The 24081-nt window shown below is 41.1% G+C and overlaps 2 protein-coding genes and 1 pseudogene across 17 annotated transcripts in view; 1 reads left to right on the top strand and 2 right to left on the bottom strand.

The window, feature by feature from the left end:
- IDH1 (isocitrate dehydrogenase (NADP(+)) 1) overlaps positions 1-10373 on the bottom strand; it is a 19093-nt gene extending 8720 nt beyond the window's left edge. The window contains exons 1-5 of one of the 3 annotated variants that reach the window (XM_017546727.2): positions 10169-10373; positions 9096-9169; positions 6634-6771; positions 3559-3850; positions 709-814 (exon numbers count right to left, since the gene is read on the bottom strand). In XM_017546727.2, coding sequence (XP_017402216.1) covers positions 709-814; positions 3559-3850; positions 6634-6755 — 520 coding nt within the window. In that variant the 5' untranslated portion in view covers positions 6756-6771; positions 9096-9169; positions 10169-10373. Of the gene's footprint in view, positions 1-708; positions 815-3558; positions 3851-6633; positions 6772-8044; positions 8066-9095; positions 9170-10168 lie in introns of those variants that run through there. The other 2 variants (XM_017546726.2, XM_017546728.2) reach the window with 2 other exon arrangements.
- Positions 10374-18664: 8291 nt separating this feature from the next.
- The window catches only part of PIKFYVE (phosphoinositide kinase, FYVE-type zinc finger containing), a 90160-nt gene continuing 84743 nt past the window's right edge, over positions 18665-24081 (top strand). For 11 of the 14 annotated variants that reach the window (XM_017546729.2, XM_017546734.2, XM_017546735.2 and 8 more), the window contains exon 1: positions 18808-19463. The gene's annotated coding sequence lies outside the window, so the exon portion shown is untranslated. Of the gene's footprint in view, positions 19464-24081 lie in introns of all 14 variants that reach the window. The other 3 variants (XM_017546748.2, XM_037745064.1, XM_017546730.2) reach the window with 3 other exon arrangements.
- Positions 21898-23667, bottom strand: LOC108316724 (annotated as a pseudogene).

The raw sequence follows: 24081 nt of genomic DNA on the forward strand, positions 1-24081 counted from the left end.
AAAAAAAAAAAAGATAGAACTTGAATCCATGCCAATGCCCAGGATTAACGGGCTCAGGGTAAAAGGTGCTGAAGCCTGCCGGACCAGATTCCAATAAGTAGTATTATTTGGAAGAGGCAAGAAAAACAAAAGCTAGGTGAGTGTTGGGTTTTTGCACTTGTGTGAGTGCTTTCAACAACTTTTGGGTGGGATTTGACATAATGGACCTTTAAAGGTAGCAGGGTAGCTGGGAAAAAAAGGCAAAAAGCAAATGTTCCACTTTGGCAGGAGAAATACCCAGAAAGCAAGAAGAAAACTTTATTAAATATATAATGCAACCTCTTCCAGATACAAACCCTATCAGAGCAAAGGGCAGGATTATATGCTGGGTGATTTGGGGATATTAATATTTAATGTATATAATTTATGCATAACAGATTTCTGCCAACCTTCTCTCTGTGTTTAAGATAAATGCATAATTATCTCCTTGTCTTTGTCTAAAGGCATTTCCAATTAAGTGGCTAACCCTTTTGTGCCTTTATTCATGCCACAGGAAGCCATGGAAGCAAATTACTTTTTTAAGTCAGATTTTGGGTTTTACAAAAACATTGTAGATTCAGATTGTATTTTTAGGCAGCCACATAACTAACTTTAAAAAGTAATAAAAATGTGATCTAAATCATTTGCTTTTTTAAAAACAGATGAAGCGTATGCTACAATCATACATACCTTCAAAGTTATGTATCAGGTATGTCACCTTTTGGGTTCCGTCAGTTGGTGTGTAGGTTATCTCTACTTTTCCAGGCCCAGGAACAACAAAATCAGTTGCTCTGTACTGTGTAGGGGGTAAAAAAAAAGGTATAAAGAAGAGAAAAATACCCAGGCAGGAATTATAAGGAAAATATTCATACAATATAGACTTAGAAGGCACCCAGACAAGTAGGGCAGTTCATCGATTTTTTTTTTTAGGAGATGGGGATAAACCGGTCTAGAAGTTTCCCCAAATCAATAAATATTTATCAGGTGCCTATGTGATGTACAGGAAAGTTTTCTGAGCACTGATCTGGAGAGGACAGAGAATAACATAAGCCACTTTCCTTTAGGAAGTTTACAATCCAATAAAGACATATATAAGTGAAAAGCAATATAAGAGGTTTCAAATGCCAAAAGAGGGTATAGACAAAAAAAGAAAGAAAAGAAAAAGCTATAGGATGACAGAGGAAAAGCAATGACCATGGCATGGAAGTCAGGGAACTCTCCCTAGAGGGTGATGGTAACAATACTAGTTGTAGTGTTGAGGTAGCTAATGCTTTGTCCTTACTCAACGCCAGATGCTTTAAGTGCTTGACTTGCACCATCTCATTTGATTCTTACATCAATCTGACAAGGAGAGAAATATGATATAATAGAAATAATGCATCCAAGGTCAAATGACTCGATGTCTTGTCCTTACTTAGGCCATCAGGGCTCAGTCTCTCATAGTACAATTGTTACCAGTGTTATATGACTTGTTCATATGGAGCAATAAATCATTCTGGCAGCAGCTACAATGGGATGATGATGATTTTTAGGAAAGGGCTATTCAGGCGGAGGTTGCGGTGAGCCGAGATCGCACCATTGCACTCCAGCCTGGGTAATAAGAGCGAAACTCCGTCTCAAANAAAAAAAAAAAAAAAAAAAAAAAAAAAAGGAAAGGGCTATTCAAGGACAGACACCTCCCTCATGGGCCCCAGCTGCTCAGTGGAATAATGTGCCTGGCATACACTAGACATCCACAGGTCTTTGGTGCATTGTATCTTCTTCAATGACTTGAATCAGATACTTGCAGAGTTAGGTACCAGCAGGTGCCAGCCACATCTGTATGTGTAGAGAAATACTAATGACAATTGGCAAAAGAGCAGTAAGTAACAATAAAGAAAAATACCTACTTTACGCAAAACATTTTTGACATACAAAGTCCCTTACTATGGGTGGTAATTGATTACAATTTCTGAAAAGTGAGAAACTGAGGCACCAAAGCACCATATATGCTTTGTATATGTTTATGCATATTTAAATAGTCTGTGAATCAACCTGAGGTTTGGAATTTTCTTTCTTGACTTTAATAAATAGAATGGCCATTTTTACAAGTGACTGATGCTGAAATAATTAAAAACAAAAACAAAAACAAAGAGGATACACACACACAAAAGGCACAACTGAACCGGTAAGAATCTAGGGTGGTGGTTGCAGGATTAGCGAGTTTGCACCACTGCCATCTACATTCCCTTGCATGGGCCCCTGGAAGTATTTGTGAAGGCTGTGGCAAGGATGAAAGGATAGTTTTAGTCACAGAATGGAACAAAGCTAACTGACACCGTAAGGACTAAACTGTCTACCCTAAACACACTGTTTTCAATGACGGCTACATTAAAACCTCTGGCTTTCAACATCAGAGATTCCTGTTTTTAAGGTTCTTTTAATACATAAACTACTTTCTATCAAAGCCTGAAACCTCAGTTTCAACAGTGAACTTTGATTTTGTTTAGTTGGCAGTTTTTCTGCTTACTTTGGCAATGAGCCTACTGGTACAGAAGTAAAGCAGCAATACTTTTTCTCCAGGCAGGAAGGAATGCATTATTAGTAAGGCTGCTTTCAACTACCGAGTCAGTTTTTTTTTCCTTTTTTGAGACAGGGTCTTGCTCTATTGTCTATGCTAGAGTGCAGTGGTGTGATCATAGCTCATTGTAACCTTGAACTCTTGGGCTTAAGGGATCCCCGTCTAAGCCTCCCAAGCAGCTGGGAGTACAGGCACATGCCACTGCACTCAGCTTTGCCTACTCACTTTATATATGAATAAACAACAAAACTGGATCTTCCATGAGCAACTGACATAATTAGTGAAACACTTTTCATTTTTGTAGAGACAGGGTCTTGCTGTGTTGTCCAGACTAGTGTCAAACTCCTGGCCTCGAGTGGTCCTTCCAACTCAGCCTCTAAAGTGCTAGGATTACAGATGTGAACCATGGTACACAGCAGTTTTTCTTTTATGCATGATGAGATCATTTTTAATACAATCTTTGGTGATTCTCAACTTTGCACATTAGATTCACCTGGGGAGCTTTAAAATGCCTGAAGCCCCTAGAATTCAGATTTCAATTTGTATAGGGTGGGACTTAAGCACTGGAACTAAAACAAAGAAACAAATCAAGCTAAGCAAAACAAAACCATCAAAAAAACTTATAAGGGGATCTTATTATGCAGCCAATGTTGAAAACCACAGGTCTGGTTGAACCATATGAAATTACCAACATAAAAATGGCAATATCATATGGTATAACTGAATAAAAGGATAAAGGAAAAAAAATAGCATGTTTAAAAAAGATAATGTATTGAGATGGGTGCCTATTTGTAAGTTTATTTGTATTTACCTTTAGCTAAATGTGTATAAATATACAGTTATACATATATGCATTTCACAATTTTGTACCTTGCTTAATGGGTGTAGATACCAAAAGATAAGAATAAAACACACATAAGTTGGAAATTCTGGGCCATGAAATAAGAATATGGAAACCAAATATTGCCAACATGACTTACTTGATCCCCATAAGCATGACGACCTATGATGATGGGTTTTATCCATCCACTCACAAGCCGGGGGATATTTTTGCAGATAATGGCTTCTCTGAAGACCGTGCCACCCAGAATATTTCGTATGGTGCCATTTGGCGATTTCCACATTTGTTTCAACTTGAACTCCTCAACCCTCTTCTCATCAGGGGTGATAGTGGCACACTTGACGCCAACGTTATATTTCTTTATAGCTTCTGCAGCATCCTTGGTGACCTGGTCGTTGGTGGCATCACGATTCTCTATGCCTAAATCATAGCTTGAAAGAGAAAAATTAGAAGCACATTTTTTCAGACAAACAGGTTACAGTTATAACCTATAACTGCAGTGATGGCATACACAGCTCACTTTGCAGAAAGTGCAGGTTCCAAGTACACCAGAATCTTCCAAGTTTTAGCATTAGAACACCCTAAACACAGATGATGGGTGCCAACTAAAAAGAGAACTAAGAGAGGCTGGACTGCTGGGCCGCCACCCCTTCTTTTGTTATGGGAAGTTGTCTATCAGGAAACTGAATGGAAACCATCAAACTCTGCCCTTTAACTCCTGTTTTTCACCATATAGAGGCAATAACGGCCTGGTTTCTCTCCATATGATTAGTATAATTAAGTGTAAGCCTAAGCACCACCTTTTTCCCTTAGTAAATATTGTTCTTTAAAAATAAAGGGGGTGCGAGGGCTTAAAGGATTTTTTTGTACTTTGGCATTAAAGTGGTGGGAGGTAAAGATGTGACAGTTGATACCAAAAATGTTAATGACTCCTTCATTAATGCCAGTTAGTCATAAAGTGAACCTTTCCCTAATTTTTTTTTTTTTTTTTTGAGATGAGTCTTATTCTGTTGCCCAGGCTGGAGTGCAGTGGCATGATCTTGGCTCACTGCGACCTTCGTCTCCTGGGTTCAAGTTATTTTCCTGCCTCAGCCTCCAGAGTAGCTGGGACTACAGGCACCTGTCACCATGCCCGGCTGTTTCTCCAATTCTTGAACAAGTGTTTGTTCTGGAAACAAGCCTACAGTTTATTGGATAAGTAATTGAATCCATGGATGGTTTTGTATATACCAGAGAGTTACAGCTTAATATACACCAACACTAAGATGGCAGGTCATTCAGGGCAGAAAGAATGTTGGTTGTCCAGGGAGGATAGAAAATGACTGCAAAGCTTTATTTGAAGCATGTAATAGTTGATTAAGAAGCAAGAAAGCAAACTAACAATTTCTTCTATTCTCCAAGGATTTCAAGAAAAGTTTTTCAGCTCTCAAAACCTGCTGCACTATTAAGCCTCTAGATTTCTTTTTAGTTCCCCTATCTTCCTTTCTTAGATAGCCTACCCAACTCATGATGCAAACAAAGAGATAGTAATCTTGACATATTTCCAAACAAAAATCATTCCCAACTGCTTCCACTTGAGATAATTCATATAAATCTAGCAAAGTCATGTCCTTCGTTATCTTCTTGCACAGGAAATGCTGATCCAGTCCCAACTCCAACAAGAAGTATAATCAGCAGTTTTCATGTTCCTAGGAACCATTTCTCAGGAGAAAAATCAACGAGCAAATTAGTAGATTTTTTTGCTTAACATTTCCAAGAAAAAAAGCAACAAATTGCCCAGTTCACTGTCTAGCCTACATAAAACAAACTATCGCTCCATTCTCCTCAAAAAGAACCAGCCAGTGATGATAATAATAGCAATTTTGGCAACATCTAAAACTTGTTTGAACCTCCAAAAATTATTTAGTCTGCAGCCACCAACTTCTTTCCTCCTAGGCATAGTGACTCCCCTTTAAAACTCCTCAGGATTCTAAGCTAAAGAGGCTCAAAGCCTCTTTGCAGCCTTTATAAGGGCAAGAACCCTGCAAGTTCACCTACTGTCATGTAAAGTTCTGAAACAGGAATTCCTAAAATGCTTTTTTTTTTAACCTACTTGGAATATGTTTTTATGCCTAATTTCCTATATGCTTGGTTGACTTTTGCAAGTATTTGTATCTTGTTATGACTGCAATATAGACATCAGCAGCTTAGGTTTAGAACAATTAAAAAGAATATTTAATGAAATTATGTGAATTAAGTGTCTCCACTCAAATAAAAGGTCCTTAGGACAAATTTTGATGACTAATTCTGGGCTGAGGCAAACACACTTAGAGTTGCCAATAGTTTGGCTGAAATGCGTTGCTCAATATTTTACTATGCCATTCTTCAACCACTTTACCCTTTTTAAAAATTCTATCTCTACCTAGTTAAAGGTACAAAGAACAGAAGCAAGTTTATGAAAAACACAGCAAAAAAATGAGAGAATTACATAGACTTTTACATCTGTCCCCAAGCATTTAACACGCAGGGCAAAGGGACACAGGATTTAAGGGAACTTTTGCTGGAAAAGAAGGGTTCAGTTAAGTAACTTCATGAATTCTTTCTGCACTACAATTGTATGAAAAGGGCAAAAGGTGAGGAAAGAAAAGGAAACAGGTCCATTGACTAAATAGGGTGACAGAAGATTGAGTTTGAAATGACAAAATTTTGTTAACTGCGTTTAGTTTCCTGTTTCTTACATCCTCTCTTATTTTCCTTTTCTTAATACATTGTACTACTCTTAGCCACTGCTTTATTACAAATAAAACCTTCAGAGGAAACAGAGGGTTAGAAGAATCTGAAAACAATTCTTTCCGTTATAATTCTTGACTTTTAGATGATAAATCCAGTTTTTCTAGCAGTATGTTAAAATTAAAATAGAAGGTTCATCTGAATATATTTAGGCTTAAAAAACTTTATTCACAAAACATAGCTATATCTATGTAAAAAAAGCTAACTTCACCTCAAAATAATTTAGATTACATTCTTTTTTTTTTTTCTTACTGTTTCCCCTCCCCACTCCTTTTTTTTTTTAGTGATGGGGTCTCACTCTGTTGCCCAGGCTGGACTTGAATTCCAGATCTCGAGGGATCCTCCTGCCTCTGCTTCCTAAGTAGCTGGGACTACAGGAGTGTACCACCATGCCCAGCCAGATTATACTTTTTGAGTTTGCTACACGGAGGGGTAACTGATTTACCTATGTAGATCCAATTCCACATAGGGAAAAATGAGTTTCTCTTTAATCAATTCCCAGATGATTCGTGTCATTTCATCTCCTTGCATCTCTACCACAGAACCACCACTGATTTTTTTGGACATTTTGATTTCAATAAACCTAAAAAGAAAAAAAAAATACATGCCTTGTCATTTATTTCATTATAAAATAGAAGCAAAATATATAAACAATGTGGTAACTACTAAAAGAACAATTCATACAATTCAATTTATGTGCAGTTGAATAAAAAGGTAGTAGGAACAATTACATTTGCCATTAGAATTGAGCACCTTCTCTGTACAAAGAATTGTGTTATGTTTCACATGTGGTTTCTGAGTTAGCCTTCATAACAATTCTAAAAAATGGACATTATTTTCCCATTTTACTTTGTTAAAAGAGAAATAGCTTTCACAAGGCCACCTGGCTGGAGCGTGGGGAAGCCTGACCCTCTAACATGCCCTTCATAATGCAATCATTATTCTCAACTACTGGTTTGTCTTATGAATTGAGATTATTTCCACACTCTCATGTTTACTGAACACTTCAGTCCAACTCTTTATTTTACCAGGCTCTCAAGCAGAATGATGAGTGCTAGTATTTCCCCTCTTCAAAGAGGCTGTTTTTGTTATTTAATAAAATAACTAGCCATGAGGAGATTCACCTGATTCTTGTGACCCATCTTCAGGAAAACTTTAAGTCTGAAAGTTAGATGAAGAATTCCTGGCGCAACTATGTTTTCCTAGCGATAACACAGACATTGGAGATGTGGGGCTAAATAAAACAAAGTGATTTCTCAATTAGCGAAATCTGTATACAGTAGGGCCACTGCCCAAGACCTAAGCATGTCCCTGTCATCTTCTTCTGGCTGTTCAGAGGCAAGGGTAAGCTCTTAGTAAGTGGGATAGGACAATCTGTGCACTGTCCTAGGGAGATAGCACTTTAAGGATAGGGTGTAGGGGTGGCAATACAAATCAATCTGATTCTCAGAAAGTACAAGGGTGGCCCCTTTGGAAGAAATGAAACTGTGAGGCTTCAATGAAGACCATGTCCCAGCTTGTCTCTAGAGGCAGAAGAACCCCTGAGCCTGCCAAAGTCATCTATTCCTTCTAATGATGCTCTATTGGAAATTCTTTTTTAATCCAACAACACAATTGCAAATTGCTTTTATTCTCTTAAGGACTAGAAAAGTCAAGAGAATTGACTTAAAAAAATTATTACATAAAAGACCTAAAACAGTCTGTCTTAAAAAACTGAGCTAAAGTAATGTGGTCTTTAAATAAAAATGTAATGATTAGTAGACAGTAAGCCTCCATTTCTTGACAAGCCTGCATGTATATCCAATCCCCAGGACCATTTTCACTTCCCAAAGTTGTAATTCTAGAATTCTGCTTACCAGTGTTTAGGAGATGCCTTTGGGGAACCTTCTGGAACTGAACTAGAATAAAAGAAATGAACAGAATGAGTCAAGACTCATGAGTCAATTACTTCCCATCTGTAATGTCAAGTATAATTTATAGTACAGCTGAACGCATATGATTTTGTTCATGTTTGATTCCACTGTCACACTCATCCTTATTCTAAAGCAAAGTAAAAAAGGAGGTAGTGAACTTAGCTGGTTCCTGATACTATACTTCCATGGCCATGCCCCTATATAGTATTGTGCAACAGATATGACATGGCTATTTTTCCTTGATGGCAAATACGGTTAATGGAGGTCAAATACTGTACCTAAAATGTCAAGAGTGATTTTTCTTAGTTCACAATTTCCTTCTCAGTTAAAGCAATTGTATTCGCTGCAATAATCTTTATCTCATAATGCATACTTCAAACACTTCAGGTTTTCCTCTCATTACTTAGTCATGAAATTGTTACCATCTTTTAACTAAAAAAGTAAAGCTTTATTGTTACTACCATGTGGAGCATAATTGTATTTCTTCTGGATCTGATTTCCATGGGATGAGCTGGAGGCACCACTGGATTGACCTCTCCACCCTTGTTGCCCCTCAGATTTTTGTCTCCACTGCCACCCCAACTTCAGAAAGAAGGGCTGTTTGTCCCTAATAGGCACCAGCTCATTTAGTTTTAAAGTAGCTGAATCCCATCTCCTAACATACTTGTATACTTGTGCAATTCCAGAAAATAAACCTGGAATAACAATACAGAGTAGTTTAATTAAAAAAGAGCCATTTAATATTATTTGCATCAACCTCAAGTTTTTGGCCAGATTGTTTTTTTGCCGAGTTCATGAACTACAATAATTTCTGGGCAAAAAGAATCTCTTGCAGAGAAAACACTGGACGAAAAGGAACAAGGAAGCTGTTATTATTTGTTGTTGGAAATATTCCTGACTCACTCCCCTGCAGAGCCTTGGCTTGCCCCCAAGACCAGTTAAACACTGTACTGCCACATCAAAGAAAGTACAGGAGAAAATTGCTAATTCTCACCTTGACAGTGAATGAATTTCTTATCACCCCAATTCCTCCCAGACTTGCAGACTCAACTGAATATAGTTTATCTCCTAAAACAAAACAAGGAACAGAAAGTCTTAACACAGAACACCCACAGGAGAATTTAGCTGTTTTTAATACCAGCCAGACAGCCCAGTTTATCTGGTTTAAAGTACAGTGCTGAGTGTACTCAGAGGGGCAAAGGGCAGTTTTAGGCCCGAAGGCACTTTCTAAATAAAGGTCATGGGAGCACAATCATGTCGGCGCGTGCGAGGGTGTGTCCCCGCTTTGTCACCCGTTAACAGGTCTTGGGGTTTGCATGTCCTTGAGTGCCGCTGTGAACAGCAGGCTCTTGGCCTGCACCCATCCTTGTGGCCGTTGTGCAAGAGGGCAGCAACCAAGGCTGGATCGGTTCCTCCTTCTGGGTCTCCACACCCGCCCCATCCCTCTCCGGTGCCGAGAACTTTTAAACTCCAGGCACTTGGAACCAGCGGGGGCATCTCCCCGAACTCCCTCTCGGCCCGGGTGGCCTAGGGACCCCTCTGAAGGCCGCCGGAGCTCCACCCCCTCCACGCCTCCTGGGGGACGCTAGGGATCGGCCTCACAGCTATTCCCCGCCGCCTGAGTTCCCAGCAGACGCCCATCTTCGGCTTACAGACTTCTTTGCATCCAGCCCCCAACTGCTGCCCGTTTTCTTCCTCCTACACCCAAGGCTTAGTCTTCTACATGTATTCTTGCAACCGCCACCGCTCGCTTTTCCAACCCAAGTGCAGACCTGGTTTTCCCCGTGTCATTGCACCCAACTTCCCCACCGCCCAATTTCTCCCTCCCAAGCCCCAAAGCAGGCCTTCTGCATATCCAGGCATCCAGCATCCTCTCCCTCCCCTTTTTCTTTTCCCATTCTCAATACCTGGATTTGTTCCCTTCTTGCACGCAGGCCTCGACGCTAAGTTTCTCCCTCCATACCCAAGATCTGCGCTTTCTTCCTTTTCCCCTTTCCTGCCTTCGACGGAATTAGAGCCTCCCTTTGCAGCCAGCCGCCGGGGCCGCCCCTCGGATCCTACGGTTACCTGCCGGGATGATATGCTGGCGAAGAGCTGGGGCGCCACAGCCGCTCACACGCTCAGACTCACGCGCACAGGCTGGCAATCCCAAACCGGGTTCCCACTGCCTCAGGTTCTGACGCGGTCCCTGCAGAAAGCCGGGACCAGAGGGCGGGTCCGAGATTTTCCTCTTCCCGGCTTTGTCCCCACCCAGGCCCCGCCTCCTCAGTCCACCTCCCTATGCCCCGCCCCCGTCACGCCTCCAATCGTCGCGCGCCGATTCCCGTGGGGTGGGCAGAGTCAGGGAGAGGGGCGTGGCCACAGCCGGATGCGAAGTCCCTGTTGCCACTTTCCCGGTGCTCCTGGTGAGGGCCGGGGTTGCTGCGCCGCAGGGATTTAGTACCGGCTCCCGGCAGTGGAGAGACGCGTTTGCCACCTGCAGGCGAGGGAGCGGGGTGCGCTGAGGCTGCACTACCCTGAACTTTGTAACAGTCTAGAGCACAGCGGGGTGAGTTTCGAGGTCGGCATTAAAGCAAACAGGGGACAGGGGGGCCCCGTGCGGTGGCAGCTCGGCCGGCCCCCTGCTTGGAGCGCCCCAGAGGTGCGGTACTGGAACGTGCCTTTGGCTGAAGAAAGAGTGCCCCCGGCCAGCTTGGGAGGGGGCTTCGGCGCTGCCGAAAGCAAAAGATGGAACAGTTACACAAGCAGGCACTGCCAACACCTTTGTCTAGGTCTTTAGAACTCCACTGGTTGTTTGCGTTAGAAGATAATGAATGGGATTCTTATTATTTTCTTTTTTAGAGACAGGGCCTTGCTCTATCGCCCAGGCTGGAGTGCCGTGGAGCGATCACCGCTCACTGCAGCCTGGACTTCCCGGGCTCAAGAGAGCCTCCCACCTCAGCCTCCAGAGTAGGTGGGATTACAGGTGCACACAACCACACCCGGCTAATTTTGTTTTTCCTTTCTTTTCTTTTTCCTTTAGTAGAGATGGGGTTTCACTGTGTTGCCCAGGCTGGTCTCCTACTCCTGGGCTCAAATGATAGTCCTCTTTGGCCTCCCAAAGTGCTGTGATTACAAGCCTGAGCCACCATGCTCAGTAGAGGGGGATTATTATCTGTGATCCAATGAAGCTGGACTAGAGATATGAAGCCTTAGAAAATGGTGGATTAAAAAAAGAATTCTAGTCGTCTCCGGGGATTATGTTTTGTGTTCCTTGCTCTCTAAAATATGAAAATAAAGAGTATTTTATATTGTGATCTGTATGATAATAGCACGCTTGTATATTGCTGCCCAGAATTCAATGCTCCAAAATTTATTTATTTGATAAATAAATAAATAAATCTTGCTCTGTCACCCAGGCTAGAGTGTAGTGGCGCAATCTCGGCTCACTGCAACTTCTGCCTCCCGGGTTCAAGCGACTCTCCCGTTTCAGCCTCCCAAATAGCTGGGACTACAGCCACGCCACCATGCCCAGCTAATTTTTTTTATTTTTAATAGAGACGGGGTTTCACCCTGTTGGCTAGATTGGTCTTGAACTCCTGACTTCAAGTGATCCTCCGCCTCGGCCTCCCAAAGTGCTGGGATTACAGGTGTGAACCACCTCACCCAGTCTCCAAAATCTATTTTTAAAAATTATATCTAACAGTGAATTAGTACATTATTCTTTGACGATTAACTGATCGACATGGTACTATTCAAGGTGCACTTTGGATGCCAGAGGGCACTGGTATTTTTCCCTAGAGAAAAGAAAAAAGCATACATCCTGTCAACTTGGCTTTTGAGGTGGCTTAAGGGATATTGGCAGCCATCTCCATTTATTCCTGTAGAACTGATTAGAGAGGTATATGAGCTGTTAATTCTCATCTTGAATCTGATGTCCTAAGACACCTGAGATTGTAAATTTTACTTTATATTATATCAGATTCACATTGTTTCTTACCCCTTGCTCACTACTGAAAGTAAGCATTCATATCCATTCTTGTTCCCAAAATAATGTAAGGCAGTCATAAAAATATATCAAATATAGCACAATAAAAACATTGACTATAATTGAGAAAAATAAGGTTAAAAAATAAATAGATATAGGATACTACATAGAACCAAGGTAAATTCAATCATAAAATATGTTAAATCCTAAACACTTGCTTGAGGTGGCTTTAAGCCAATGTAGTAGTAAAGGTGGCAGTTATTGGAGTCTCAGCATCTAAAACAGTGTTTCCTAAGCCAGTAATGGAGGAGTCCTTTTTCCACTGAAAAATCTGGCCGGGCACAGTGGCTCATGTCTGTAATCTCAGCACTTTGGGAGGCTAAGGCAGGAGGACTGCTTGAGGTGAGGAGTTTGCAACCAGCTTGGGCAACATAGGGAGACCTTGTTTATATAAACAAATGAACAAACACAAATTAGCCAGGCATGATTGTACCTATAGTTCTAGTTACCTGGAAGTCTGAAGTGGGAGGATCACTTGAGCCCAAGAACTCAAAGCTTCAGGCTGCAGTGAGCTTTAGTGGCACCATTGCATTCTCACTGGGGAAACTAAGTGAGACCCTATCTTTAAAAACAAATATTTTCTAGATTCCTAGGATTGACATTAAAATATTGCTATAAATGTGCATAAAACTAGATATATGCTCCTTATGCTGACAGCTCTTATACAACTGTAAAATAAAAATTTTATAGACAAAATGACTAGAAAGAAAAGTATAAAACAATACATTACCATTAATATCACTAGAATAAAACAAATAACATTTAGCTGAAATTAAATTACCTCTTGAAATGTGAAGATGAAGCTCACTGCTTATGTGCATGTTCTTTTTCACAAAGCCAGCCTATTTTACTGGATGATGGTTCATTTAGCCCAGCACTCTTCTCTATTTGGTTAATAATGTATATGTTGACATATCCGTCTTTCATTTAGCCAGTAAAAGAATCTGAATATTTTAATAGTCTGGCCCCAAATACTGTTGCAAACACAAGTGGAAACATGGGCCATGAAATTTCCGTTAGCATTTGGTTTTGAGATACTTATCCAGATAACAGGGGATTCTCATAAATATTATAATGTGGTTGTATTTTCATTTTGATTATCTAAAAAAAAATGAGGTAGAATGAATAGAGCTTGATGATTGAGTGTCCATGAAGATTATGAGAGAGGGAAGAGCAAAAGGGACTTCTGAATTTGGAGTTTGGGAGACAGGGTGCTGTTCAACAAGGAAGGAATATGCATAGAGTCACAGATTTGATGGCCAAGATTGTGGGTTAAGTTTAAGGTTTGTTAAATTCGAGATGTCAAGGGACAGCAAGATGATGCCTAGAAGGCAGCTGGCCACATCTGCAGTTCAGAAAGGGTGGGCTGGAGAAAGAAATTTGGGAATCTTTAGCTTGTGTTGATAACAGTTGAAGACAGAGTCTATATTATCTAGGACTTCAAAGTAATGAGAAAAGTCAATCTCAGAGAGAACTCTGAGGGACACATAACTTTAAAGGTCAGGTAGAGGAAAAGGAGCCCCCCACAAAGAAAATGAGGAGAGTCTGGGGAGTAACAAAGACTCAGCAGAGTCTGATGTCATAGAAGCCAACAGACAGAATAAGTTTTTGAAAAAGAAGGAATACTGCAGAGAGATTAAAAAAAAAAAAAAAAAGGACAGAGCCTGAAAATAATTTTGGCAAAAGGAGGACCTCTTGAATGCACTTTTGGTAGGATGGTTCTATGAGAATGATTCTGATAGAAGTCATACTACAGGGGATTGAAGCATGAATGGAAAGGGAGACAAGAAAACCTTTTCAAGAAGGTTGATTGTAAAGTGAAGAAAAATACTTTTTTATTTTTGATATGGAGGCTGGCTCTGCCACCCAAGCTGGAGTGCAATGGCATGGTCTTGGCTCACTGCAACCTTCACCTTCAGGGTTCAAGTGATTCTCCTACCTCAGTCTCACAAACAGCTGGGATTACAGGTACTGGCCACCATGCCCGGCTAATTTCTGTATTTTTAGTAGAGACGGGGTTTCACCATATTGGCCAGGCTGTTCTCGAACTCCTAACCTCAAGTGATCTGCCCACCTTGGCCTTCCAAAGTGTTGGAATTATAGGCGTGAGCCACCTCTCCTGGCTGGAAAATGCTTTTAAAAATCTTAGTCAACATACTTTTGATGTATACATATTTTAGAATATCATTTGTATTACTTCCATGTCAGTTGTGTTGGTTATAATGGATTTGATTATATTGTTTTCATGTCTTTTGTGTTGGTTTGTATTGGATGTTTTCTTTTTGTTTCTTTAATGTTTAAATGGCTGTGACAAGCGTCTTTATCTTACTTTTTTTAAACACGGATCAATTCTTTGGGCTAGATTGCTAGAATGGGAATTATTGGATCATGAAGTATAAATATTTTTAAGGTGCTTGTTAAATCCACCAAGTCATTTTCTAGGGGAGAATATACCAATATATATTTTCACATGCCATGTAAGAGATTGCTAATTTCTTTGCATTCTAGCTGGAACTGAGTTTCATAACTTTTACAAACATCTTTGCATCCTTACTAAAAGGAATTGGTGCTCCTTTGAGAGCTGATTGATTCTAGGCTTGGGGCAGGGAAAGTTCAAGATGAGCCTGCCAGGTCAAAAAGTAAGGAAATGCTCTCAACAAATTAGGTATAGCAGGAATATGCCTCAACACAATAAAGGTCATATATAACAAACCAACACCTAATATCATTCAACGGTAAAAAAGAGAAAGCTTTTCCTCTAAGATCAGGAACAAGACCAAGACACTCACTCTTGCCACTTCTATTTAACATAGTACTAGAAGTACTAGTCAGGGCAGTCAGGCAAGAGAATGAAATAAAAGGCATCTAAACTGAAAAGGAAGAAATTAAATTGTACCTGTTTGTAGATGACATGATCTTATATATAAAAACAAACTCTAAATACTGCACCAAAAAACTGTTAGAACTAATAAACAAATTTAGTAATGTTGTAGGATATAAAGTCAATATATAAAAATCAATACTATTTCTAAATATTAACAGTGAACTATCTGAAAGAGAAATCAAGAACACAATCCTATTTGCAATAGCTGCAAAACCATATTAAAATACTTAGAAATAAATTTAACTAAGAAGTAAAAGACCTGTACACTGAAACCTATAAAACATTGATGAAAGAAACTGAAGACAGAAATAAAAAGACATCTCATGTTTATGGGTTGAAAGAATATTAAAACATCCAAAGTGATCCACATATTCAATGCAATCCCTATACAATTTTTCACACAGATAGAAAAAAACTATGGAATGACAAAAGAAGCTGAATAGCTAAAGAAATCTTGAGCAAAAAGAACAAAGCTAAAAGCATTATACTGCTTGATCTCAAAATATACTACAAAGCTATAGTAATCAGAACAGCATGGTACTGGCACAGAAACACAAACCAACTCAACAGAATAAAGAGTCCATCAGTTAACAGAGTTGCAAATTTTTTTAAAAAATTAAAAAATAAAAGAAAAAGAATAAAGAGTCCAGAAATAAATCTACCCATTTACAGCCAATTGTTCAACAAGGGGCCAAGAATACACAATAGGGAAAGGATATTCTCTTCAATAAGTAGTAATGGGGAAATGAGATATCCATATGCAGGAGAATAAAATTAGAGGATTTTCTCATGCCATATACAACAATCAACTCAAAAAAATTGAAGCCTTATGTGTGCAACCTGAAACTGTAAAACTGCAAGAAAAAAACGAGGGGGAGAAGCTCTATGACACTGGTTTGAGTGGTGATTTTTTAGATATGACCCCAAAAGCACAGGCAGCAAAAGCCAAATAGACAAATGAGATTACATAAAACCGAAACGTTTCTACAGAGCAAGGGTTACAATCAACAGATTGAAGAGACAACATAGAGTACAGGAGAAAATATTTGCCAGCCATACATCTGATAAAGGGATAATATCCTAAATACATAAGGACCTCAAACAATTCAATAGTAATAAAACAAATAATCTGATTATAAAATGGGCGAAGGATGTGAATAGACATTTCTCAAAAAAGGACAAACAAATGGCCAGCAGCTATATGAAAAAAATGTTCAACATAATTAATCATCAGACAAATGCAAATGAAAACCACAATGAGAGATATCACTTCATACCGATTACAATGGCTATATCAAAAAGACAAAAGATAACAAGGTTGAAGAGAATATGGAGAAAAGAAAACCCTTTCACATTGTTGGTGGGAATGTAAATTAGTACAACCATTATGGAAAACAGTATGGAGGTTGCTAAAAAACTTAAAACTATCATGTGATCCAGCAGTCTCACTACAGGATATATATCCAAAGGAAATAAAATCACTATATATATATTTTTTAATTGAAATAAAAAAAATCTTTTTATAGAGATGGGGTGTTGCTATGTTGACCAGGCTGGTCTCGAACTCCTGGCCTCAAGCAATCCTCCCATCTTGGCCTCCCAAAGTGCTAGGATTATAAGCATGAGCCACTGTGCCCAACCAAAATCACAATTTTGAAGAGGTATTTGCACTCCCATCTTTATTGCAGCATTAGTCACAATAGCCAAGATAAGAAATCAACCTAAGTGTCCATCAATGAACAACTGAATAAAGAAAATGTTTATATAGATATACACACACTGTGGAATATTATTCAGCCTTAAAAAAGAAGGAAATTCTGTCTTTTGTGACAACATGGATGAACCTGGGGACATTATGTTAAGTGAAATAAGTGAGGCACACAAATATACCACAAGATCATATATGTGGAATCGAAAAATATTGAACTCATAGAAGTAGGGGGTAGAATGGTGGTGGCCAGGGGTAAATGGTGGTAGAGAGAGAAAAAGAACAAAAAGATGTGCTCAAAAAGTAATGGAGGCATGTCCAATGGACTCTGGAGTTTGTTGGAAGGGGCTCACACCAGCCAAAGCAGGGACATCTGGATCATAGCAATGAATTGTGGCAGTAATGAATTACAACATGTTAGAAAAAAAAATGAGTCCAAATTCATACTAACCAAGATAAAGAAAGAAAGAAAAAGATGGAAAGCTATTAGTTGCAGTAAAATTGGACTAATACATACAGAGGAATAGAAGTATAATACCATCAAGCAATGATTGATTCAGCAAGAATCCTAAATCTGTGCTTGGATGAAAGTATTTGAGGAGGCTATTTACACAGACAAATAATCTCTCTACAGATAAAATTCATCTGGAATTAATTTTGAATGTCTAGTATGAAGTGAGAATAGAAAATGATTTTTTTCCCCAAAAACAGTAACCCAGTTTTCCATCTCTTTTCCACAAAAATTAAACTGTAAGCTAATATAGATATTAGACTGTAAGCTTCTTTTTTTTTTTTGAGGCGGAGTTTCGCTCTTGTTACCCAGGCTGGAGTGCAGTGGCGCGATCTCGGCTCACTGCAAATTCGCCTTCTGGGTTCAGGCAATTCTCCTGCCTCAGCCTCCCGACTGTAAGCTTCTTGAGGACATGAACCATGTAATGTTCACATGTATTTTTATTTTTTAGGCTAGTCAAGTGAAGCAGTGGGATATGTTCATAATTTTATCCTTAGTGCAGTGCTTATATAACTAACATTGCAGGTTAAATTAGAGACTCAAAAATATTTGTGGAGTGCACTTTTTAAAAAAATCATACCTGGAGTTTCTATAAACACTACAGTCTTCGTGGCTGGGCGATTTATTCTTTTCATATGACCTCTGTACCTATTTTATATTTCATTGTAAGTTTATGAAATATTAACATACGGGGGATAATTACGAGGGCCTTTTTTGATTATCAGAAAAAAAAAGTTTTTTTAAATGTTTTTAATGCAAGGCTGAGACTTGAGCATCTTTATGGGCTGAGGAGGAAGAGTAATTGGAAAAGGGGAGGTTGCAGATACGGTACAAGCTCCCAGACAGGAGAGGGTGAATTGGGGGCCAAAAGGATTGAGCTGGGGAAGAATAGGCCCTTTCCTCAGAGAAATGAGGGAGAAAGGCAGACCAGGGCAGATGTGGACGTAGGTAAATGTGGTGGTTGTGGTGGGGAATTAGGTTGTTAAGGGTCACGCCCAGATAACTTGGGATTTTTCACTTGGGTATAAAATAAGATTCTCTGCTGAGAATGATAGTCAAGGTAATGTGGGGGTCGGGTGGTGGTCTGGCGCAGCAATAATGAGAATGGGAGAAGCTGACTACAGTCTCCCAGAAAGAATGCTGAAGGGCCTAGCTGACGATGGTGACTGGGATTTGCACTGAAATCAACCTGCAGGTTTCGATGGTACTTGCCTATTCCAGGAAAACTGGGTAGGGATTTGACAAAACTCTTAAGGAAAAGGACCCACATAATTTAATTAAAATAGCACCTCCCTTTAGATTTCGTCTCCTTTTCCATCCTCCCCTCCCAAGCCCCACAGCTGCGGTGGGCGGGTTTTAGCATGTTTTCTGCCGTTCACTGCACTGTGCTCTCGGCACGGCAGAAAGGACGAATAACGCTAGCAAGCTAAGCAAGACAGGGCTTGGTAACTTTATTTGCATCAGAATTTGCAACACAACACCTAAATGAAAAAATTAGAAAGCCAACATCACTTACTCTGGGTCAGGGCACCATGCCATTCGCTTTAAGTGCATTTACTTAATCCTCAAAAAAGTATTAAGAAGTGAGTCCTATTATTAACCTGACTCTACACACCAGAGGTCTAAGGCCTAAAGAAATGACCAATTTGTTTAAGATCATACGGCTGGTTATTGGCGGAGTCATGCAAGTCTGGAAACAGTCTAACTTCGGTTCTGGGCTACACGAGTGAACTGTCAGTCTACAACAACGCAGTAACATATTATGAGTGCCCACAGCATCGAACACATACGGCAGCCGCAGTCCAGCCAGTACCTGTGCAGTCCCCAGAATACCAAGCACCCAACTGGTAACGCCACACGCGTGACGCTCACGCGCGCCGTGCGTCTGGCTTCTTCCTGGAAGACTGAAGTGGCCTAATCTCGGCCAAATGATCAGGACGACTCGATCTGGGCCAGACTCCTTCTGCCTGAACACCTGATCCGAGCGTCGTGCGGGCTGGGAGGAGCCGGCCTCCGGGAAAGATTGAGGATTGGCGGACAGGAAAACAGAGGGCGGAGTCTGGGGTGAAGCGAGAAGCCGCAACAAACTGGTAAGCAGCTTCGCTTCCTGCCGCAACTGTTCGCGGCCTCAGGAGCACATCCCCGCGCTCGGGTGCCGACTTCTGGGGGCTGAGCCGGTGAAACGGTGACTGGGGTGGAGGGCAGCCGGCGCGGCCGGGGCGGGAGGCGCAGGTAAGGGCGGGGGCCTGGAGCGCGGCTGGCTAGAGCTGAGCATGAGAGAGAGGCCGGTTTGGGGAACTCCTGGGCCAAAGCTGATGTGAAGGCAAGAACTGGGGTTCCTCAGCCAGGGTTTGGGGCCTGGCTGCGGCTGAGCAAGGAAGGACAGAGAACCTGCCTTTAGAATTAGCTGGTCCTTCCGATTCCCCGGCTGCCTCGTCTGGCGAGTGGGGACAGAAGTCGGGTGGGGCCCTTGAGATTTCCTTGGAAACCTTAGTTCTTTTGCCTCTCTCTCGACCCTTACGCCTGAACTTCTTTAGGAGGGGAAGAGTCCTGTTGCTTTTTCCCTCTCAGTGCAAGAGTTCTGAGTTTGTTAGAGGCGCATCGGTAGGTTGGAAAAGAAAGTTCATCATCTGCAGAAACGATACCAACCGTGGGGGTTCAAGTATGTGCTTGTCTTCTTAAATGCTTGCCTCTGCTATTTGAGACGATTCCATTTCAACTTCAGAGTCTCGAGGAGGAGGCTTATTTCCCAATTAGTGTTTACCCTTTGCTTAGAAAGTTCCCAAGAAAAGGTTGAGAATGGAATGTGTTGAATACTTTTAGGACTTAGGGGTTTTCTGCCCAGTCAGAGGTTATTCCTAAGACAATCAAGAAATTTAAGAAGTGCTAGAATTCTGTATAAAGCAAGTTATTCGTGTGTATCTGCTGTGTGTCTATGATATATTATCTAATATTGACGCAGTGCATCCTGTGTCGTAAAATGTGTCCAATGTTGGCAATAGAGGTAGTCGCTTGGTATAGTGTGCTTATTTATGATTTGAGTCTCTTTTTGGCACTCCATAACTCCCACTCTGTCAGTAGTCTTACAAGAAGTGGTCTTATTTCTTTCTTTCGTGTTTGTGACAAAGATTGTGTAGGTTAAATCTCTTCTGCGGAGCAAGACTAATTCCCTGTGTCCTCCCTTTTTCTGCTTTCTGAATCATGCTCTGGTTTTTCTTTAGTGTTTCTTTAGGCGTGCAGGTCAAAAATTGAACAAGAAATCTTTGTTGATAGAAGCTAACATTTCCAATATTCAGCTTTCCTAAATCATTAAATAAATTTTCAGTATGTACGTACGTATGTATGTATGTATGTATGTATTTTTGAGACGCAGTCTCTCGTTCTGTCCCCCAGGCTAGAGTGCAATGGCATGATCTCGGCCGACTGCAACCTCCGCTTACCGGGTTCAAGCGATTCTCCTGCTTCAGCCCCCCGAGTAGTTGGGATTACAGGCGCGTGCCACTACACCTGGCCAATTTTTGTTTTTTTTTTTTGTTTTTTTTTGAGACGGAGTTTCGCTCTTGTTACCCAGGCTGGAGTGCAATGGCGCGATCTCGGCTCACCGCAACCTCCGCCTCCTGGGTTCAGGCAATTCTCCTGCCTCAGCCTCCTGAGTAGCTGGGATTACAGGCACGCGCCACCACGCCCAGCTAATTTTTTGTATTTTTAGTAGAGATGGGGTTTCACCATGTTGGCCAGGATGGTCTGGATCTCTCGACCTCGTGATCCACCCGCCTCGGCCTCCCAAAGTGCTGGGATTACAGGCTTGAGCCACCGCGCCCGGCCAATTTTTGTTTTTTTTAGTAGAGACGTGCTTTCCCCACGTTAGCTAAGCTGGTTTCGAATTCCTGACCTCAGGCGATCCACCCGTCTCAGCCTCCCAAAGTGCTGGGATTACAAGGTGTGAGCCACTGCGCCTGAGCTCTCCCTCCCTCTCCCAGGCTGGAGTGCATTGAGTCTTGGCTCACCGCAGTCTTTGTCTCCCAGGCTCAAGCGATTCTCCTGACTCGGCCTCCCAAAGTGCTGGGATTACAGGTGTGAGCCACCACGCCCGGCCTTTACTGATTGGCTTCTGATAGTTTGTAGTAGGTCAGCATGTATTAGTAGCCTTAATTAGAAAGGGTAAAGAATTGGTGATATATTAGAAGGCATTAGATAGCTAGGTTAATAGGACCGATTACCTCTCAGTTAGGAAACAGTCCTAGTTTATATTTTAAAGAGTTGTTAAGCTGCTGAAGAGTGAGAGTTATAATTTTTTCAGGGCCCTCGTATCATTATGTAATTATTAGGATTAACTATATGATTGGGTTTGTGTTTCAGAGACTACACTTGCTGAGTGTTTTCCTGGGAATTTTTATCTTCATATTTCCAAAGCCAAGTATAGTTTTTGTGTAGATAACCTTTAGAAGTAATTCTAAGACTCTTTTGGCAGAGTGCCATCTCTGCTTCTGACATTACTTGTGTCAAAGTAGAATATAGGCTGTTTTCCAGGGGTTGTTGTTACGACCGTCACATTATCCTTTCTCTCCAGTGCTCTTTTTTTTTTCTTCTTCTTCTTTTTTTTTTTTTTGTAATAAAATAGAGATGAGGTCTCCAATTCCTGGCCTCAAGTGATCTCCCATCTCAGCCTCCCAAAGTGCTGGGATTACAGGCATGAGACCACAGTGCCTGGCCTCTTTAAAACAACAATAACAACAACAAAAAACCACAAGCTTTTTTTTTAAGTGTATACTTGATCAATCATCAGCTTACTTCTCAACACTTTTTGCCGAATTGTCATGACACTTCAGAAGGAATTTTGATTATTCTTCTCAATACTGTAGAAGATATTAGAAACCTTTCTTCCCCATCTTCTTTTTTTCCTTCCTTTTTCCTTCCCTTTCCTCTTCCTCTTTTTCTTTTCCCTCCCCCCCATAAACATTTATTGCCAAAATTCTGTTTAAATCAGTAGTTTTTCTGATTTAATTAATTAATTAAATTATTGATCTCACAAAGTCTTGAGTAGTTAGAGAATGCAGATAGGCTAAAAGTAAAGTGTGAAGAGCTACAAAAGTAATTTTGATTTGAGGAATACTTTTGGGGTAAGACTTGGGGTATAGTGACAATTTTATCTGTATGACCCCCAAGAAAGTTGTTTTAGGTTCAGTGTACCTTAGTTGCCTCAAAGGTAAATGTAGTAATAAAGCCAGCTGTGTGTGCTTTCCGGGACTGTTAAGAATAAAATGAGATGGTAGATATGACTTTGAATGTGAAAAGCATTTTACCAAGAGTGTAATGTCCTCTTTGTAAAGTGAAGACTAGATTATAAACTATAGTATATATATTGTTTTTTCCAAGGGAGGAACCTTGTCTTTATTTTGAAACAATAGGTGGCCTTCTGGTGGCCAGAACATGCTTCTGCCTGTGGGGGCCACTGTCTGGGCCCTAAGGATCGGCAGAGCTCAGTATGCTTAGGATGTTTCAGGAAGGCCTCGTAGTTGATGCAGCCGTTGCAGACCTCATGTCCTGCCAGAACGGTCTCCATCTCCTCCTCAGCTATATTCTCTCCCAGGGTGGTAAGGACTTGTCTGAGCTCTGCTGTTTTAACTTTGCTGTTCTCCTCCTTGTCAAACACGTGAAGCCCCTCCAAGTAGTCCTCACATGTGCCCTGGTTCCGGTTCTTGGCTTCTGCTTGGAGCATGGGCAGGAAAGTCTTAAAGTCCACATGCTGGGACTTCAGCTCGTCACTCTTGGGTTCCCCAGGATCTTGAGCACCTTGGCATTGGTGGGGTTCTGGCCCAGGGCCCCCAATATGTCCCCAAACTGGCTGTACAGGATCTTGCCATCCGCCACTCTGCCAAACAGCTTAAAGGCCTCCTTGAGCTCCTCCAGCTGGTCCTTGTTAAACTTGATCAGCACTTTGGAGAGATTAGGGGCTCCTGGGTTTTCTCAGGGGTTTGGGAGAATAGCTGGCTCAGCTTTGATCTTGGCTGGAGAGACCCCTGCTGCTGGCTTGGCAGCAGGTTCGGAGAGGGAGGGCCCTGCTGCTTCCTTCCCAGACAGAACATCCTTCTTGCGAAGCATGATGTCTGGTGGCCAAAGGACAGTGTGTGGATGGGGGCACCCATCTACTTTGGGGTCTGTGTCTGGGGCACTGTTTTAATAATTAGAGTTATCCATGGCTCTTCTCTTTGAAATATAAATAAATATGGCAGAAAATACTATTCTGTAACTTCCATCTGGTGATGTGGTTAGCTTTACTGCTTTGGTTGAAATACGATTTTTGGTTATTTAGAAAAAAAGCGCTTTAAGAAGATCTGCATTAATGTCTATATGAATTGAGGCTTAAAGGGAGGAAAAACCAGGTTCATTTGTCCAGGAGCAAATGCAGTGGGGAAACAACTTGTTGATTTGAATAGTCGTCATAGGTCATGAAGCATAGCTTCAGGTAAAAGTTTTGTAGAAATGTCGTTAGAGGATGATTTTCATGTCCTTGTCTTAGAAATGTAATTATTTTATTTTTATTTATTTATTTTTTTTGAGACGGAGTTTCACTCTTGTTACCCAGGCTGGAGTGCAATGGCTTGATCTTGGCTCACCGCAACCTCCGCCTCCTGGGTTCTGGCAATTCTCCTGCCTCAGCCTCCTGAGTACCTGGGATTACAGGCACGCATCACCATGCCCAGCTAATTTTTTTGTATTTTTAGTAGAGATGGGGTTTCACCGTGTTGACCAGGATGGTCTCGACCTCTCGACCTCGTGATCCACCCGCCTCGGCCTCCCAAAGTGCTGGGATTACAGGCTTGAGCCACCGCGCCCGGCTGAAATGTAA

The sequence above is a fragment of the Cebus imitator genome, unplaced genomic scaffold, assembly GCF_001604975.1.
Source record: "Cebus imitator isolate Cc_AM_T3 unplaced genomic scaffold, Cebus_imitator-1.0 Scaffold191, whole genome shotgun sequence".
Lineage (NCBI taxonomy): Eukaryota > Metazoa > Chordata > Mammalia > Primates > Cebidae > Cebus > Cebus imitator.